The 18,758-nt window shown below is 38.8% G+C and overlaps 2 protein-coding genes and 1 long non-coding RNA gene across 3 annotated transcripts; 2 read left to right on the forward strand and 1 right to left on the reverse strand.

Moving 5' to 3' along the window:
- Window positions 1-252: 252 nt before the first annotated feature.
- Window positions 253-11,437, reverse strand: hid1a (HID1 domain containing a). The gene is made up of 19 exons (XM_061712917.1): window positions 11,200-11,437; window positions 10,393-10,542; window positions 8,495-8,665; window positions 7,405-7,521; window positions 6,432-6,538; window positions 6,216-6,332; window positions 5,185-5,392; window positions 5,042-5,098; window positions 4,801-4,941; window positions 4,624-4,714; window positions 4,384-4,535; window positions 4,216-4,294; window positions 3,896-4,060; window positions 3,585-3,812; window positions 1,835-1,986; window positions 1,666-1,752; window positions 1,481-1,572; window positions 1,227-1,385; window positions 253-1,146 (listed from the first exon to the last, which is right to left on the reverse strand). The coding sequence occupies exons 1-19, from the start codon at window positions 11,263-11,265 to the stop codon at window positions 1,083-1,085; spliced, it is 2,403 nt and encodes an 800-aa protein (XP_061568901.1). The 5' UTR covers window positions 11,266-11,437; the 3' UTR covers window positions 253-1,082.
- On the forward strand, window positions 6,196-10,274 carry LOC133422821 (uncharacterized). Its single transcript, XR_009770765.1, has 3 exons — window positions 6,196-6,369; window positions 8,487-8,706; window positions 10,182-10,274. It is a non-coding gene; the product is annotated as an uncharacterized LOC133422821 (long non-coding RNA).
- Window positions 11,391-17,530, forward strand: LOC133422819 (protein FAM104A). The gene is made up of 3 exons (XM_061712918.1): window positions 11,391-12,677; window positions 13,490-13,607; window positions 14,495-17,530. The coding sequence occupies exons 1-3, from the start codon at window positions 12,661-12,663 to the stop codon at window positions 14,723-14,725; spliced, it is 366 nt and encodes a 121-aa protein (XP_061568902.1). The 5' UTR covers window positions 11,391-12,660; the 3' UTR covers window positions 14,726-17,530.
- Window positions 17,531-18,758: the final 1,228 nt, after the last annotated feature.

Raw genomic sequence — 18,758 nt, forward strand, 5'->3', positions numbered from 1 at the left:
ATTTCTTTGTAAATTACTTTGTGCAAATAAATTTACTTTTTATGAATTGTCATCTACTTGTGTGATTCCTGTTTAGACATAGGCACATCAATGTCCTATTGCATTTGGTGGGTTGAGAACAGCCACTTGTTTTCAAAATCTTATAAAAGGTATGTTGTGGTAAATCCAGCATTTGTCACTGACAATATCAATATGATACTAATAACCAGGACCCTCAAGATAACTGATCGTTCAATAAGGTGCAGATGCTCATTAAGATATCTACCAGTTTTAATTATAACACTGCAAATTTATCCAAATAAACTTTTTCAAAAAAATATCATGGCGCCATCTAGTGGTCAAAATGCAAGTGTGCAACTTCCAGGTTGACTTTCATAATACGCAATCAGGAAAGGGTTTTGATTAGTGTTTAAACATTTATGAGGAACAGTTATCCTGAAGTGCACACCTTCATTCTGATATTTTCATCAAAGCAGATTGTTGAGCTTTTTAGAACAATTTAAAGAAAATCAAGTTTCCGCATTAAGCACACAGAGCACTGCCAAACACAAACACAAAAAAACTGGTATTTTACATAAAAACATAACATTTGTATAACTGTCTCCAAACATCACATGATTTACAACCATACTTAACAATTCAGAAAGGTGCAAATTCACTTTAAAGCATGACAAGTATAATAAATAAAGTCAAACACTAATACAGTGCCATCCAAGATTGGTTACATGCCTTTGCGGGAAAGCACCACATCTTCTCTAACAAACCTGACCAAAGTTAAATGTTTCTTCTTTCCCCTTTACAATGTCAAGGAAAGAGCCACGGCCTTTAGCAAAGCCTCTAATGGTCTCAGTCCTTTGTTAAACATTCTGTAGTCTGGAGGTCTGAAGAAATGTGCAAACACAGTTGTTTATGGGCATCAGTGTCAGAAGTCTTCCTGCTCCCCCTAGTGAGTAGTGTAAGGAGCAAACATGGTCACAATGAAGGTTAAACACAGTGTGGTTTAGCAGGAAACCAGGAGCTATAGACGGGAGGAGGAATCCTGGAGTCGGAACAGTCTGTTTAACTTTCGTAAAGCCTTCCGTCTACATCCTCTGGATCTCAAAAAGCCGGACGTCCGTATCGTACCAGATGGGAGGATCCACATTGCTAGAAAATCAAAATACTATTAGTTTTAGTCAGCGTGTTAAGACGTTATTTCCACGTTGAAGCTATTGTGCCCGACTTACCGCAAATAAACAACACCCCACATATAAGTGCGAAACCACATGGCCGTGCCGGCGTTGGCCTGATACTTTCTGATGAGGATGGGGTGAGGAACTGGCAGCAGGCCCACTAATGTGCCATGCTGAAGAAACTTGAGGATCTCCGACTCATCCGTTAGACCTCTGCAGTGAAACACAGCGCATGCTTCAGTTTTTTCAGGGTACTTTTCACCACAGGCACCAAGAAGAGTAAATCATTCGACAAACATTAGACTGACTTGTCAATACAGATCTTCTCCACCTGTGGAACCAGCACTTGTAGAAGACGCATGATAGTCTGCAGGGGTAACTTGCACTTCCAAGAAACAACCTGGGATAGCGAAGACAAACATATGAATTGAAAGCTTACTTTTCTTCTTTTTTTTGAATGAAACACTGAAAGAATAGGGGAACGCTTACTGACCCAATCTGGTGTGGGAGCCCATAATGACGTTGAAGACGCAGTCGACAATCGTCTTCTCTCCATTTCTGCTTCAGTGTAGAAAACATCCTGGCAACCGGACAAAACAAATCAACTTTTATGCACTTGCACGTGAGGATAACACATGCGCACAAATGGAAAATGCGCTTACTTCGTTGTCTCTGCCTGAGTTTGACTCGGTGTCGCTGGTCCCAGCAGCTGTACTCTGGTCCGAGTGGACTTTCTGCGGGGACTGCGTCTTTGGCACCGACACCATGGTGCCGTCCTCTGAAACCTGGGACTTCTCAGTCAGTTTATCGATGCCTGAAGGACATTATGAATAGGACACAAATCAGCTGAAGGGTGAGTTTACTACTTATATGATGCATATATATTTGCTTTTTGTTCATAAATGTTATTAAAAGTCCCAACAAATAAAAACAAATTCAAATCGTAGGATGATCTTAGATCTATTTAGGTGTTTAAAATGAGACCTAATATAACTTTTCTCAAAGGTTGATCAATTTCCTGAGATTTTGATGAGGTGTCTCTGAAGTATGTTGGTTAAAATACCTCAGAGATACTATTCAAAAGCTCCCTGCTCAACAATTTTCTTTGCAGCTCTCTTCATAGTATGTGTTTTTTTTTTATTTCCGTGGCTCAACGCCCCCCTCCTCCTCTATGTGGTAGGCCTCTTTAAAAAAAAGAAAAAGAAAATCATTATTAAAGCATTGTGCTGCCCAGTATCCTTGTGCAAGATAAAGATGAGGAGTTGGATAATTCTACTTGTGTTATGTTGGAGTTTTTTACTAAACAGACGCTTCAAATGAAAATACCAATAAATCAAGTTATTTCCTTGGGACTTTGATATACTTAAAGCTGTAAAAGTACAACCATGTATTTTTATGTTTCAGCAATGAGATATTTAACTCCTGACTGATGCAGAGAGTAGTTTCACACTGCTTCAACAACCCAGTCACAAGACACATCCAGTGGTCGTTGAACAGATACAACTCTGAAGGACTAAATTAATCCAAGCAAATACAAACAACTATGGAGAATACTCAAACTTATAAAACTGTTAAAAAGTGTCTAAAAGCATGATCAGAACACAAAAGGATGGTGGTGATCATATTTCCTCTTTCACAAAGCCGAAACTCTGGAGTAATGGGAGAAGAAAATAAAATCACGGGTTCTGATGAGGTGAGATTTCCTCTGTTCTGCAGTGATTTCCTCTCCTAAGAAGAAACGTGCTCAGAAGAATCATCATAGAATGAGGTTACTTTAACATGTTGTGAAATCAAATTTAAAGAATAGTAACAGTAGAAGTCGAGACATTGTATAAAAGTATTTCTTCTTTCACAATGTTGGTACTAAACTGCTACATAAAGCCATCTATTTTCAATCTGCATCTTCAGTTTGCTAGTGAAGATCAGGAGAAGGAGAGTAGTACGATTTGTGCTTATTTCAGTTGATCAGGTTTAGATTCAGCAACATTTTGTTCCCCAAAAAACTGAAGTCAGTTGACAACATATGTTTATGTTTAAAGCAGCACAATGTAACTTTCAGCTTTTGTTGAGTTTGGCGGCCCCTTTGGACAAAAGCAGTAGTGCTTTACCAGTAGTGTGGAAGGGTTCCTACCATCCACCTCAAAGTTACATAGTGCCAGTGAAGGCGATACAAACCCCTCAGACCATGACAGAGGTGTCATTAAACCTGTTGGAAGTTGATGTACCATCACAATGAATCTGGAAATATTATATTAAGGTGGAAAAGTTACATTGTGCTGCTTTAAGTCTATTAAAATAAATAAGAGCATGGAATGATATGACATTGGAGAATGGTACCGGAGCCTCTTCTTTTCTCTATGGGTACATATGTGGAGCCAGTAGCATGTGAAATGTTCCCCCTAGTAACCGTACCTGGTATGGCAACTAGACTGGCCTTCAGGGTGCCGGGCTCTGCAGGAACTGCCGGGTGCGAGCCCTCCATGGATACAGTCTCTAGGGAGCTCGTTCGGGAAATTACATCTGGTGACTTCTTCTTTCTCTGCAAAGCCTTTTGGATTGAATTGGGGTCAGAGGGCAAGTTGGCCAGCTGGTGGAACACATTCCGCTTGCGGATGATGGCATACACCAGATTGCAGTTACCTGACAATGAGAAGACGAGAAGTAGAATTATAAAAAAACAAACGTGCCTGCAGAAAAAGGAAAAAAAAGAAGCTTTTTCTCACCATCAAACTGGTATTGGATAATATTGTTGAACGTCTCAAGAAGGAAAAAAACAAGGTGGTGATTCTGGGTAGCAGAGAACAGGAACCAGGTGGTGGAAAACGCTTCCAACAGGTGGAGCAGTTTATTTGCAGCCACCATAGACAGGCTCTTCAGGTAGGGAGAAACTTAAAAAAGAAAAGAGAAAAAGGAGAAATATTCTGATTATTATGATTTTGTATCATTAAAAAGACATGACAGCTACATCCTTTGGCATGTAGCCCAGAAACATCTAAGAGTTGGTGTTCCAGGTAAATTCTGTGGATTGCATCCAAGTAATCACCGTTTACAATAATGGTGAGTAGGCAGTCGAAGAGAGGCTGGAGACGCTGGTGACCTGTAGTGATGATTTTGTGAAACACCTAGAAAACAAACAGTAACAGCTGTGAGGCTTGACAGGAACTCATTAACTATATTGGCCCTTGTACAACACAGCAGATGCCTGTCTCACCACGATGAGCAGGTCTGCGTGAGTCCCTGTGAACACCGGGATGTCGATAGGCACGTGGACGGAATAGGGCTTATTCAAGCGCACTCCAAAGTTTCTCTCTCCGCTCAACAGCAGCAAGATGAACACACCGATGTGCATGAGCCCGACGCGTGCTGCAGGGAGAATATACACAACGATGGACGGTTAGAGATGCAGGTCTGGTTGAAGTTTGGTAAGGTGATGCAAAAAAAGGAGACTCACACTGGTCAGCTCTGGCATCGTTCAGGTAATAAAGTATGGGGACCAGAATATCCAGCACGTCGCTGCTCTTCAGGACGAAGAACAAGAACTTCTGTGGGTGGAATACCAAGTGGACTGTGTTATATAATGGAAGCAGAGACTCGTCTAATGCTGCTGTTTATTCTGGTTCTACTCAACCTTGTTGAAGTCGCAAAGTTTCCAGAAAAGAACCAGCAGCTCCTGGTGAAACTGGATCTTCTTGGCGGAATTAGGCAGGTAAGTCTGAGCCAGAGGATTTGTCAGCAGACGAGCAAGACCTTTTAGCACAAAGTCAAAGTCCTGCAAAGTTGGAGACCATGAAGTCAACCTTGGATTAGTTATCCATTTAAAGATATGCATGTTTATATATATGTATATAAAAACAAGAATAAATATATACCTCTTCTCTGTGAATTCTTGATAAATAGTTCACAAACAGGTTTTCAGGGCCTGCAGACTGCACAGATATAAAAAGGTTTATTTGAACATGGCATTTAACACATTAATTATTGCCAACAAACTGATTTCTTCGCCTTGTCTTACCTCTTGCTCCTCCATGCTGGATGGAGAGGCAGGAGGGCGGGGAATCCCTCCGTCATGCTCCAGTGTCACGATGAGGACCTGCACCGCCTGCTCCACCAGCTGCTCCCGGTAGTCAGAGAACAGCAGGTGGTTGTACGGGATGCCGTAGCCCACCGGATCATAGGCGCACACCACATTGAGAAGGGATGTGAACAGAGGCAGGGCGTGCCTGGGCAGAAAACCATCAAGTATGTGAGAGAGAGACCCCAACACTCCAGGCTGCATTAAGTTCATAAGAAAATGAAGATACATTTTCATACGTCTAAATATCTACTAGAATATAGACATAAATGTATGTAGGAACATCCCAGCTGAATGTCTTGCCGGGGGCCCTGGACAAAATAATCTAAGATGGGCCCCCCTGCGCCTGGATCTCTCCTTCTCCCTCTTCCTCTCCTCTCCCTCTGCTCTTCAGGTTTTTATACAAGCTAATGGACGTTAACATTAGAGCTAGCCAGTTAGGTTAAGTTACAAGGTTGGTAAACGTTGGCTGCACAGTTTCTTACCTTGCTCTACCCTGAGTTTATTAATTCCAGCTTCACCGTCACCACCCTTTTTAAAATATTTGTGTAGAAAATCTCTATTTTCTTTTTCTCTTCTTTTCTGACCAACGGACATTTTGACCATTCTAATGGTTGAATTAAATGATAACATCAAATTTTGATCAGCGGCCAAACCATTTTTGTGTTGGGTGTTCTTGACCACAAGGACAATTAGGAAGAAAACAAATAACAAGCTTTTATGTAACTCAAATACTACATATTCTTTCCACAAATAGGCATATTTTGAAATATTTTGAAAAATGATTCCATAATTTAATGAGAATAAAAAAAATAAAAAAAATAATTATTTTATTTTATTTTTTTTCCCGTTTGTCCCCCCCTATTGGCGGGCGTGTGTAGGAACATAAATACTCTTCAGCTAACAGCAGCTAAACACACTGTGTTATCTAGACCACCCGGACCACCAAAGACTCTAGAAAGAGAAGCTACCGATTTTCCGTGGAGCAGAAGAACGTCACCCAAGGATTGAGGACACTGTGGTCTGATGAAGGAGGCAGGTACATGGCCTCGGAGAAGCAGGTCAGCAACAGTCTCAGCAACTCTGTCCTGAAGCAGGAAAAGAACATGGAGGCAGAAAAAAAAGGTGCATGAAGGGATAAAAGGGGAATGTTGTGATACAGATGTTGCCAGGAGCAGCGGACTCACCTGTTGAGGTCATGGATGTAATTGAGAGGGGGAGACTGTGCAAACCCCACCCCTGCCTCCCAGATGTATTCACAGCTGTCTATTGACTGCATGCTCTCTGCTGAATCCTATAGTCACGATAAAAAATAAGTAAGACTAATTAAGCACAATCTTTTTCATTCATAGTGAAGAATTAACAATTTGCCAGATTAGTTGACCCATTCCATTGAAAGTTTTGGTCCTTCTGTTCAAGGTCAGTATCCCCAAGGTACTAGAATGTTTTTTTTAAATGTTATTATTATTCTTTTAGATTTGTGAAAGCCTATACAGAAACCGTAAAGATCTCCTTTTTTTGTGAAGAGGAAAGTCCAACTTTCTCCTCTTCTAAGAAGCCATTCAAATCTAGTTTAAAAAAGGTAGAACAATTAAGCCCCACAAAAAAAAAAAAAAAAAAAAAAAAAAAAAAAAAATATATATATATATATATATATATATATATATATATATATATATATATATATATATATATATATATATATATATATATATATATATATATATATATATATATATATATATATATATATATATATATATATATATATATATATATATATATATATATATATATATAAAAAAGCAGCATTTTGGCCCAACTGTCTGACATGCTGCATTCCATTTAAAGTCATGCGGGGCGAGATATTCTTCCAGTTGAGATTGAAGTTGCACAGTCATTATCTCTTTCTTCTTTGTCCCTGGAGTAAAACTTGAGCAACGAGTTAGTAAGACAACTCTGCATCAGGAAGAAGGAAACACTGTCTAGAAAAATGTGTCTAACTTTAAAACAAACAAAAAAAAAAATAGAGTGGGGTTAAGAACAACTTCAAATCCTGTTAAAATGCTTCAGCAAACATCCAGCTTGCTGGAAGCTGTTACTACTATACGTCAAATGACCGGCACTGAACTGCAGAGTCTCAGGACTCTGATTACTCACTGGGCCTCTTTTGTGGCTTTGCACAGTGAAGTCAGGGCAGAAGAGCAGATCAGCGATGGCCAGAAGCAGCGACTCAGCGAGTGGTCGAGCGCCATCATCTTCATCCAACTCATCTGTCTGGAGTAAAAAAATTAATTAAAGAATAAAAAAGCAGACTGATTTAAAGCGTTATCAAGATTTCCAATGCTCCTTATCTAACAAAAAAAATGATTATGATGAAAAGGAATAAACAAAACAAACAGTGGAACAATGACTTTGCTGTGTCACACCTGCTCTACATGGAAAGAGGAAAATATACTGTATGACGATTGGAATGAGGACATTTGTATGTTTAACCCAGTGAAGGATTGATAGACCTGCCTTTCAACCTTAATTCTATCCCTAAATGCAATATTACATCCACGAGGGGCATGGCAGGATTACTTGAAGCCCTGGAGGTCACTTGCCTCTCAACCCTATAATCCGAGCACTAAAGGGAAAATTAACACAAAAGGTACACTAAATTATTATGACACATAATGTCTGCAAAGAGTTGCAAAATTGCCATAAAAAGAACAATTGGAAAAAGATTCGATCTAAAAGCACAAAAGACTCAAAACAATAATAAAGATATGACCCCTGATTTAAAAACACCACAAAGAGATACAAAAGGGCAACAGTGGTGCACAAAACAGATACAGAACGATATAAAACAGCCATTAAGAAATGCAAAACGACTATAACAAAACCCAAAAGAGAGCTAAGTGCTGTCCAAAGGAATTTACTTTAGATTGGCAGGAAACAACCACAAATATATTCAAAATGAAAGAAAGAAAAATAAAAAAAAATACAAATGCCTAATGATGTGCAAAATGGCAATAGAGGGATGCAAAGGCACCAAAGGAGATGTAAACCAAGGACACACAAAAAAACAACCTCAATCCGAAAATGAACCACCAAGACACTTCAACTGACTGAGATATCAAAATGTTAATAAGGCTATTTTTTTCTGTTGTTATTGATCCATGCCTATCTCAGTGTTACAAGCCACTTAAAATGTGTCCCATCTTCTCTACACAATTAGTATTTCCTTTTTCCTGTAGCCACTCACCCCGGCCCGCCCAGCGCCCGGCACCGTGGACCAGAAGAATCCTCTCCAGTCCTGGTCCTCAAAGATGTAGGGAAGAATGCGGGTGAGGATCCGAGCGCAGTTCAGGATGGCCTGCTTCTCCCTCTCCGTAGGACAGCCAGACTCTGCTCCTTGCACCAGCTTCTCCACAGCCTGAACCATCAGGAACCATAGCAGGACAAAAACAGATATTGGTGAGGACATCTGCTGAACTAGAGATACTTATTACAAAGAAATAGTTTGATTTAATTCGTAATGCAATCTTTATCATCTAAGTTCCTTCAGCAATGTCACTGACTATTGATTTAAAATGCACGGACAATTCACTTTGCTTGTAGTGTGCTTAACATCTAGGATCTTTAATATTTTCTCATAAGTTCTTTGCAAATCTAAACAGTATGATAAATATTCAATGTAGCACTAAAAGTTGTTTGTTTAAACTACGCGGTCATATGAAAATTAACCAACTTAAAGTTGCCAAATAAACAACCAAAGAAGCCATCGAGAGTACTGATGGATGACTATTTGACTATTGTGGAATTAAAACAACCCTATTATTAGATGGTGAGGACTGAAATCTTTCATCTTAGAACAAAACCACTTGAATCAAAGCAGTTTTGAGAGAGAACTGGATATGTGTTTGTGGGAAAATGGCAACGTTCTGCAAATGTGCAATATGCTCGGGGGGCAACTGAGCTATGCCAAAATAAACTGCTATTTTAAGCCCCTGACAAGACTCAAAAATGTCATTCCACTCAAGTCATAGTGCAGACAGAGTCCCTACAGAAAAACTGAGATAATTTTACTTTGTATGTGAATAAGAAGACTATAACTTCAATTCAATTCAAAATACTCAATTAATCCCTGAAGGGACATTAATTAAAAAGGACTGTTTAAACAAGTATCTCTGTCAAGTCGCTGCCATCTTATCATAAGTACACGGAAGGAGGAGCGTTGAGGGCCTCTGCTTCCATAGAAACGGATGAGTATTTATATATTCATGACAAAATAGTGAATTTGAAGCAGAGACCATTGCTGGGCTGATGACTTAATGGCAGCAACATGAAGGAGATACCTGTTGAAACAGTCCTTAATATACACTTTTTGTGATTCTTGTTAGAGGTTTAAAATAGGAATTCATTTTGACGTAGATCCTTTGGTCACTGTGCCAACATTAATTTCCTTTTTAAAGTAAACACATTCTGTGCTCACTCAATCCTGCTTCAATTCACATTGTTTTGGTCACCAAATCAAATGTATACTCCTTACTATCTATTAATAGACCATAGGTTGTCATATCTCCAGAAAGTTCCCTAAATGTGACGTTGCAAACAGTAAAAAAATGACAGTATCAGACCCTGCTTGCTTGCTATCCTTTACATTAGTTGATTCCATTTCTTTCTTAATTTTTTCCACAATACTACAGACATGGAAAATGTTTCATTTGGTAGTACATTTTGTATTTGAGAGAGTTTAGTTTTTTTCCTTGTTCCCCCCCCCCCCTCCTTGGGGCCTTCAGACAATGACTGCATTTTACTAACAGGCTTCTGCAACCCATGTCTAAAATAGGTAACATGTTCTATGAATGAGCTTAGCTTCAAGTGGTCTCTCTTCTCCTCTTTATTTAATCATGCTTTTCAACTCCATGCATCTGTTTTGTTTCTGATAGGCAGCCTCAAAAGGAAGCTGGGAGCAAGAGACAGGAAGAAAAAAGAGAAAGGAAGGGGAGTTGACTCATTCATGCCAGTGTAAAAAAAAACAAAAGAAAAAGAAAACCTTAATTTTTCCAAAACAACCTTATCCCATGACTTCACCTTTATTCAAGCATGTCCACATGACACAATCTGCTCCGGTAAACAAACGTGTGTATAGGTGTGTACCTTATAACAAAGGGTTGCTAAATTTGATGGGGACTCCTCTCTCACAGCTCTTATCTCTGCTGCTGGCACCAGTGCAAAAACATCCTGGACTGTGGTAGTGCTGTCTGCCCAGAACTGATCCCAGAAGGCATCATCTGTGGCTTCCACTGGCTGTAGAAAACATGTCCACATTTGAGAAATCATATTAATTAAACAAAGCAGATTCAAAATGCTCTGTATAGAGTATGTTGCATAATACTGAAATAAAATACAGTGTTGGCCTTTTCATTTGAAAACATGCACGGTCACTTCTGTTACGTAAACCATCCAATGCTTAATGGTAATGTAAACAGTACTACTTGTTCTCGAAACAGTGGAAACATGATCTTGCCCAGGCCAGCTGACCTAAGAACAGTCCACCTGCCGCATCTGGAAACGCACTTACTCCCGGACCTGCGTCATCGCTGTGATTTCTGCCAAACGCCATCATTTATTTTCGTCCAAAAAGCCAAAACACGTAGGTTACCGTTTGTAAACAAGGTTATTATGGCAATTTCCATCCCAGAATCAACCGTGATTTAATCCAATTTGCGAGACGCACGACACAATTGCAAAACCACATGAAATCTTTAGACATCGGCTTGGCTGTATTCAATTCATCCGGCGGAATTAATGGATGTGGATTTAAACGCTTGAACGCAACATGAGGCGTTTTATTCTCTGCAGCCACATAAAGAGCGTCATCTCCTCGGTGATGCTGCTCGGTGCGCTTCCCAGCTCTGCGTCTCCTGTTTTAATTTATTGAGTAAACAGAAAGCGCATATATACCTGGGTTTTGGTCGTAAGCTGGATCACTGCCTTCCTGAAATTGAGTTTTGAGTCGCTGCTGCCCATTGCGCTGGATTCCCTTCAGCCGTGCAGGTCCGTCTCTGCTGAAGCCTGATAATCTCACCTCCGTCCTCCACTCGAGTCGCAAACCGAGACGTTTTTTCAAACTATTGGCTGTCTGGACTCACTGGCAGTCTGTAGGGTGTAACTTCCGGGTGACTCTCAGATGTGAGCTTTTATTTACACTATTTAAAACAGCTATTTATACACATCCATGGTATATAAATATTTAATGTCCTCTTTTCTCATACATTGTATATTTCGGGAGAAAAAATAATTACCAAAACTAAATAAATTGAGGGTATGGTAGGTGTTTTAGACCTATATTGTATAGCCCCTTATGTTTTATAATAATAGCCTTTAAACCAGTTGCAGTATTGTGTTCAGCTTTATATGTGAATTAAACCATTTAAGGATAAACAGCGACATCCTTTGGGGAAATAATGGCGTCATGACGCGAATTTATATATGCAGATTAAAGCGTTAAAACTGTATATTTATCATTAAAAGTCTATATATTATATAAGTATGCATAAATGGAGTGTTTAATAAAGAAAATAATAAATCCGTTTGTAGGGTTTATACGCCAAAGATGTGTGTAATTTCATGCTCCCTTTAGGTACTACTGGTTAAGCGCTGCTATGCTTAAAAATTATTCGGATATCATACGTTTTAAAAATGACAATGGAACACTAATGTACACTAATTATTATTTCCCGACCCGGTTACTGTTCTGACAGTTTTTACACAAGGCAGGCCATTTGTGTAATACTGCAGAAGACTCTACCAAAAACAACACTCTTGTAAAATGTTCAGAAAAACCACTAGGCCCGAAACGCACCATGACCGGGTTTTGCGCATGCGCACTGGCATGTAAACACAACTGTCGCAGCTTCTCTCTGACAACAGCACCGTTAGCTACATTGAGCTAAGACAGTGCTTTTTTTGGTTTTTGTTTTTTGCCCACAGGGTAGTTGTTCGTCAAGTTGTAAAGAAACAAAGTAATTACTGAAGTGTGGCTGCCGAATGTTTACAGCTTTCCATAAAAACGTAGCGTTATCTCCCGGCGACGCCAGCCTTCAATGACAAAGCGCTGTGAAGCGGCTCGTTAACCAGCTAGCTCGTTAACGCCGACATCTTTTTTTTTTTTTTTTTTTTTTACAGTTTCTTTGAGGTTTAACGCTATTTTAAGCTTTTCAGCGTAGTTTAGCGCAATTGAATTGTTAGTTTTACCCACATGTCTGTAGGATTCCCATCTTTACCCGGCATGATTAGCTAGTCAGGCAGAGTTATCGCCAGGTTTACAGGCCATCAGCTGACACCACGACCCGGGGACGGAGCGGCTGAATTCACTCTCAGCTCTGATCAAAATACAAAAGTAGCCCCTCCAAGTGTCATCATATGTTGACTGAAAACAGGTGAGTGAGGCTGGCAGTACTCTAGTATTAAGTGATCATTTTGAATCAGGGTGGGTCTGATTCTCACCTCGCAGTGGCCATTTTAAAAACGTTGATTGTTCAAACAAAATGTTTGATTGTGACCTCTCTGAGCAGTCTGGGGAAACTATGTTTTTGAGCTGTGCGATTTTATAATTAGATTACTTTTCTCCTTTTGATTTACTGTTAACATTAAAGCTGATTAGTTTGATTGATCAGTGGCAGTTCACAGTTCTGTCCATGTTCAACATTAGAAATATATATTTTTGGGTTCTTTAGCATATGAGTTTGAGTTTGTTTCAGAAGTATCCAATCTTTTTTTGTACGATGAATACAATTTGTCTTTTTTGTGCAACCTGCTGTAAGGTGAGATAGGCCTTTCAAACTGTGACACTTTAAAATAGGAGCAGTTTTTTTCATTATTATCTATCATTTAATGTAGCTGAATTAATCTTCTGTTTGGCTTTGTGCAATTTTATAATTAGATTGCTTTTCTCCTTTTGATTTACTGTTAACATTAGAGCTGAGTAATTTGATTGATCAGTGGCAGTTCACATTTCTGTCCATGTTCAACATTAGAAATATATATTTTTGAGTTCTTTAGCATTGTGTGTACAGAAATCACACAAGTATTTGATAACCAAAACACAGCATGTTAACATTGTCAAAACTGTTTGGGTAGGTCTTAGATTTAGCTTTTACAAGTTTTAACAGATGAATGACAGCTCTGTTTTTACTTGTGCCACTGTCATTCAGTAATGATACATGTGTACACCTGATTTGTACCAATACAGGAAACGACAGCACAATGGTGGTAATGAGGAGAATAGCCACCTGGTGCCCCATGCCAAAAGGCAGAGCGGAGCTCATCCTCTCTCCCCTGAGCCGGGACGGGATGCCTGGGACTCAGAGGTAAAGTACAGTAGATTGCAGCTTTAGCCATGACCTTGTAAGCCTGATCATTCAGAAATTCATCAGATATCAAATTATATATGACTTCGATTTACATTAGAGCCTCAGGATAGCCCATGTCATGTGCACAGTAACACAAACGCCAACATCACTTCTAGACACACACAGAGACCTTTTATGAAGTATCCAATCTTTTTTGTACAATGAATACAATCTGTCTTTTTGTGAGAGCATAGGGGCCTTTCAAACTGTAACACTTAAAATAGGAGCACATTTTGTTTTTGTCATTGTTATTATCTAACATTTAATGTCACTGAATTAATTTTCTATTTGGCTTTGTCAAAAACAGTTGTGCCAAAATGTAATTAGAAGAAAATAAATAAATACTTTTCATGAAGTAAATCTTTTGGGCATAAGAAAATCGGCTGAAAGTAGAATAAAGTTGATATCAGAATTGTCCATCAAATATTTATTTGACATTTATTTTCTGGTCATCTATTTCCTGACACATACAGTTGTGAGAGGTGTCTTTTACTTTGTCCATTTGTAGTTCTTTTCAATGCTTGAGTGGAGTCTATATTTGGATCTTCTCTAAATATAAAGTCTTTTAAAGGTCACATCTATGTTGGTTTCTACAACCAACAGTCTTAATGGTACTGTGATTTTCATTACAAGGCAATCAAAATGACCAAGATGGGCGAATGCACCCATATGTTATACAGTATGTAATGGTATGGAGCCTCTCTGAAGTTGCCTTTTGGCATGTTTTCTGAATTATCACAAAGATTTCAGCTTCGGATTTTTTTATATATATAGGCTATATTTTTTAGGTAAAACATTAAGGGACCACATTAGTTATGGTTTTTAATGTCATCATTTGTCGACAGTCATCCAATAGTGAGAGCAGCAGCAGCATCGGCAGCAGCATCAGCATCAGCAGTCCAGATCATGCGGCTGGGAGTCGGTGTGCCGTGGGCCCCTGCAGTCCCTTCAGCTCCAGCAACTCTTCAGAGTCCTTTGGCCCAATAGACCAGGTGTCATACCTGCATATCAACCGTATCCTCAAGGAGGCACACTTCCAGAGCCTGCAATGCCGAGGTCACCTCAGAGACACATGATGAAATGATGCCACTCTGCCACCTACCAAAGGACTGATGCCCTAAAGCATGTCACAGCATCACATGCTGAATCCCTTCAATCAGCTTTTCCCTAACCATCTCCAGTTACTGTGGCATCTTACAGCTTTACAGAGCTGTAGGTGGAGTCCAGCATCTGGTCAGGTATCTGGGGGGAGTTTATGAATTAAAACAATTTTCAGTTTAGCAATAACAGCTGTGATAACTGTGATGACTTAATACATTCTTTCATCCACTTCTTTTCCAACCAGTCTAGTTTACTTGCTGCTCTGAGAGCCTCATTGTTACTGACTGATGATGAATCGATGTGTGTCATCTCAAAACTGTGGTGCTGCTGAAGTGGCACCAAACTACAATTTTAGGCCCAATCAGTGTGACTTGTTTAGATTTGTAGTAGGTACTTGGGTTGCTGTAAGTACATGGACCAGTCTCAGGGAGGATATGCACTTGTCTTAGACTGCTCATTTCTTACATTCATACAGGGTCTCTTTTACTGAAGATTAAAAATCGTGAAAATCTAAGTAAAGGGGATTAGGTTTTTCAGCCCTTCCTTAGTTTAGTGTATTTAAAATATGTTGTCAAACTAGTGTAATAAATTCAGGCTATAGAACATGAGATTTGGTTTTAGGTTGGGTAACATTTTAACAGGATTTTATACCTGTAGTGTGCTAGGACAGAATTTCTGATCACATTTTATACTTTTTCATCAGCAAGTACATTTATTTTGGTTAAAAGTCCAGCAAAAGTTCTTTGTATCTAAATATTAGACCAATTTGTTCATAGAAATGCATGCCCGGTTCCCAGTGCACATAAAAGACCATAGTCATACTCCTGGTTTAATCTTGTTTTCTTCTGATTTATAAAAAAAAAAGGCCTTGAATTTGTATTAACCTCCTAAGACATGGCATACACATATGTGGACATCACACATTGTTTTCTGTGTATTTTAAACGATTGCCACATATTATGCAACGTTTTTAAAAGTAATGAGAATACATGTTGATTAGTGAATTGCAAGAGAACAAAGTTGACTATAGGTTAAGCTCAGACGAGGGGTAAAAATCTTTTGGTGATCATGGGGAAACCTGTAAGCAATTTTTATTGACCATGACAAGAAAGAGGTTACAAAAATAATATAAATACATGGCTGAGGTAAAGAAGAATATTCATCACCTGAAAACATATTGCTCTTTTCTTCCTCCCAACAGATGTAAGGATGTCCTGCATGCTTCAACAATATGTTGAGACAGACTTTGAGACATTTTCCCATATACTCCTTTCTTAGGACTGCTTGTCAGCCTAGGTATTAATGTTGGAGCTGCTGCATCATATTCTATCACCAAACAAGTTTAACAGGATATGCATATGCATCTACATTTGTAAAGAGAATAATTGGAGCATCCAGTGTGACACGATCAGTGTTTGGTAAGGTCTTCTCTCACAGAGCCACTGGGAAGACTTGTAGGCGTCTAGTTTCTCTGTAACACGGAAACCAGATGAATCAAAAAGCTCATATTTTGTATTACCCACTCCCTTTATAAGAATATTTTCATCTGCCAGTGCCAGAACAATGATTTTATTTATCCAAGGCCATGAAAATACCTGCTTTTAAACTTTGCACTCACATAAGAACCTGGATCTATTTGGAAAAATGTTTATTTCCCAGTGCACACTTGTTCGCAGAGGGTTCCACAAGGGGGCACGCCAGCGAGCTTGTTCATACAAACCCTCTGGATATTCAGGATATAAACAATGGCCATGGTGACGATAAAGATGGTTGATATTTGGTTGATGTAAGATCACCTCCATTTCATTTTTTTTTTTTTTTTTTTTTACATGCAATGAATATTTGAGGATTTGAGCTACCCGGGCTCCAAATAAATGCACAATATGTTAAGTAGCCATCAAACTAACAAATGTGTACTTAAGAGCAACTATATTTTCAGGCTAAACTAGGGTGTGATACAATGACTGCACAGAGAAGCTCCATCGGCTTTTTTATTGTTTGGAAACGACTCTGATGGCTGCTTGTGATGTGAACGCCCTTTCTTATTTTTGTGCCATTAAAATTACTTTGTCTCTCAGTGCCAAGTTTTAGTCTTGTTGTTCCGATTGGTTATTGGCTAATCCAACTGTGTCAAGAAGCATTTGCTCCGTGCCTGTTGGCAGTGACCCTTGAGAGGTTTCAGACTATATTGTGCATTTATTTATTTATGGCGATTCAGATTACTAATTTCCTCCCATAAAATTTAAATTCTTATTATGGAACCAGACTCAATTTTTGTCAAAATGGTACCGCCTATCCCAGCTTTTACTCTTCCACTTGGTTCACAGTCTCTTGGTCTCTGCATGTGAGACTGATGTGGTGTTGAGAGGGGAAGGTGCTTCTGTCAGTGAGTGACTGCATCCACCATGCTTGGATTGGAATATTATTGGAGTCATTAAAATGTTTTTTTGTGGTTTTTTTAAACTGCACACAAGCTTTCCTGTCTATGTACCATAATTCAAACATTACTGAGTCACCCTCTGCACTAAACATTGATGTGAAAATCCTGATTTAAGAACCCCTATGGCTTTCTCTTGAAGCAGGATTGAAGCAGGTTTCTTGTCCCATGTTTAAGAAGTTTATTTTATTTAATTTTTTTAGATCGGTGTAAAATTTGAAAACAGTTTGGGGATTTCGTTTTCTTTAAATATATATTTTTGAATTCTTCAGATGTACAATATTGATGTGACATATTTTTTCCCCCTCTTGAATATCTTCTCAATGGAAAAATAAAATTACATTTTGAACAAAGATAGTGTTATTGATTTTTTTTTTTGTCATTTATTTTTCCTGTTCATCTTCAGTAATTGTCATTTTCAGTGAACAAATATGAAAAATAACATTTGAGGACAGTTTAAAAAAAAAAAGTATTTGTCTTCAGTCTCCTGACGTCGCTCAAGTCTCCAGTTTGTTGGTGCACAGCTCATTGTAGTCTTTTGTATGTAGGTTGTCCACTGACTATTAATAGGCATAGGATACGCCTGCCTGGTTTGCATGAATGTTTGTGCATGCCCCTCTGTCTTGCTTCCGACTTCCCAAATAGCCACTAATAAATGGCTCTCCATGCACATACACTATCTTTAATGAGACATGACCTGTGTCTAAGGGAAGAGCAGCAAAAAGGTTTCTGTAATTAGCACACTACGTGTCCTTGTCAGGGACGCGGTAACAGATCACTTACGTTCTTGCACTATGCGTAACCACGGTTACCTGGTTGGCTATTGTGGGTCCTCATTACTGGCCAGCTTTGATACCCCAACTCCACCTTTACTAAATTAGAGATGAAGAATGAGCAAATATGATAACTTGGAATGTTCCCACATGACAACAGGGCTCTTTGCTCAGATGCATACTTTCTCATCTAAAGTATAGCAACGTTTAGAGTTTAAGTTTGCATGTACTTGAGCTTTTCTTTAAAGCAGTATAATTGTATACATCTGCTTTGAAAATGGCAAATACTTCATCGTAACCATTCCTGAGATGTAATTAAGCTGGTGAACAAGCATTTATAAGCAGCTTGGAATTAGTTTTTTTTCCCCATTGATGATGCAACTCATGCATATTTTTAAAGAAAAGCCTATACTCCATAAAAACAAGGTTTCCATAGTTATAGGATGAGACATAGCCAAGACAATACATTTAACATCATAATAAAATGTTAATTGGAGCGTGGAACATTCCAAATGACAAATTTTATATATTTTCAATATTGCTAAGCAAACTTTTATAATAAGTGTGTTTTATTGTTTGGTTTGAGTGTATGTGTTCATGAAAAAGCAGTAGAGGGCAGCACACTGTTAAAAGTCTGTTTCACTCAGGCTAAAATGCCAGGGACTTCTACAACAGATCCAGACATGCAGACTATCAAGAGAATATTTATCTTCAGTTTGTTTTCGAGTGCACCCACATTGTTCTTTTTATGTAGCACACAAATATAGAGCTGTGCAATGATGAATTGCTTGTATGAGT

This window comes from Cololabis saira, chromosome 21 (genome assembly GCF_033807715.1).
Source record: "Cololabis saira isolate AMF1-May2022 chromosome 21, fColSai1.1, whole genome shotgun sequence".
Classification (NCBI taxonomy): Eukaryota; Metazoa; Chordata; class Actinopteri; order Beloniformes; family Belonidae; genus Cololabis; species Cololabis saira.

What these genes read in the sequence shown, in the direction of transcription:
- hid1a (XM_061712917.1), bottom strand. Translation starts at nt 11,265, where the DNA reads ATGGGCAGCAGCGACTCAAAACTCAATTTCAGGAAGGCAGTGATCCAG. An exon ending in CGGGCGCTGGGCGGGCCGGG is followed by an intron (nt 7,522 to 8,494) that starts GTGAGTGGCTAC and finishes TTTTTACTCCAG; the next exon opens with ACAGATGAGTTGGATGAAGA. An exon ending in AACTTTGCGACTTCAACAAG is followed by an intron (nt 4,715 to 4,800) that starts GTTGAGTAGAAC and finishes TTCCACCCACAG; the next exon opens with AAGTTCTTGTTCTTCGTCCT.
- LOC133422819 (XM_061712918.1), top strand. An exon ending in GGGATGCCTGGGACTCAGAG is followed by an intron (nt 13,608 to 14,494) that starts GTAAAGTACAGT and finishes ATTTGTCGACAG; the next exon opens with TCATCCAATAGTGAGAGCAG.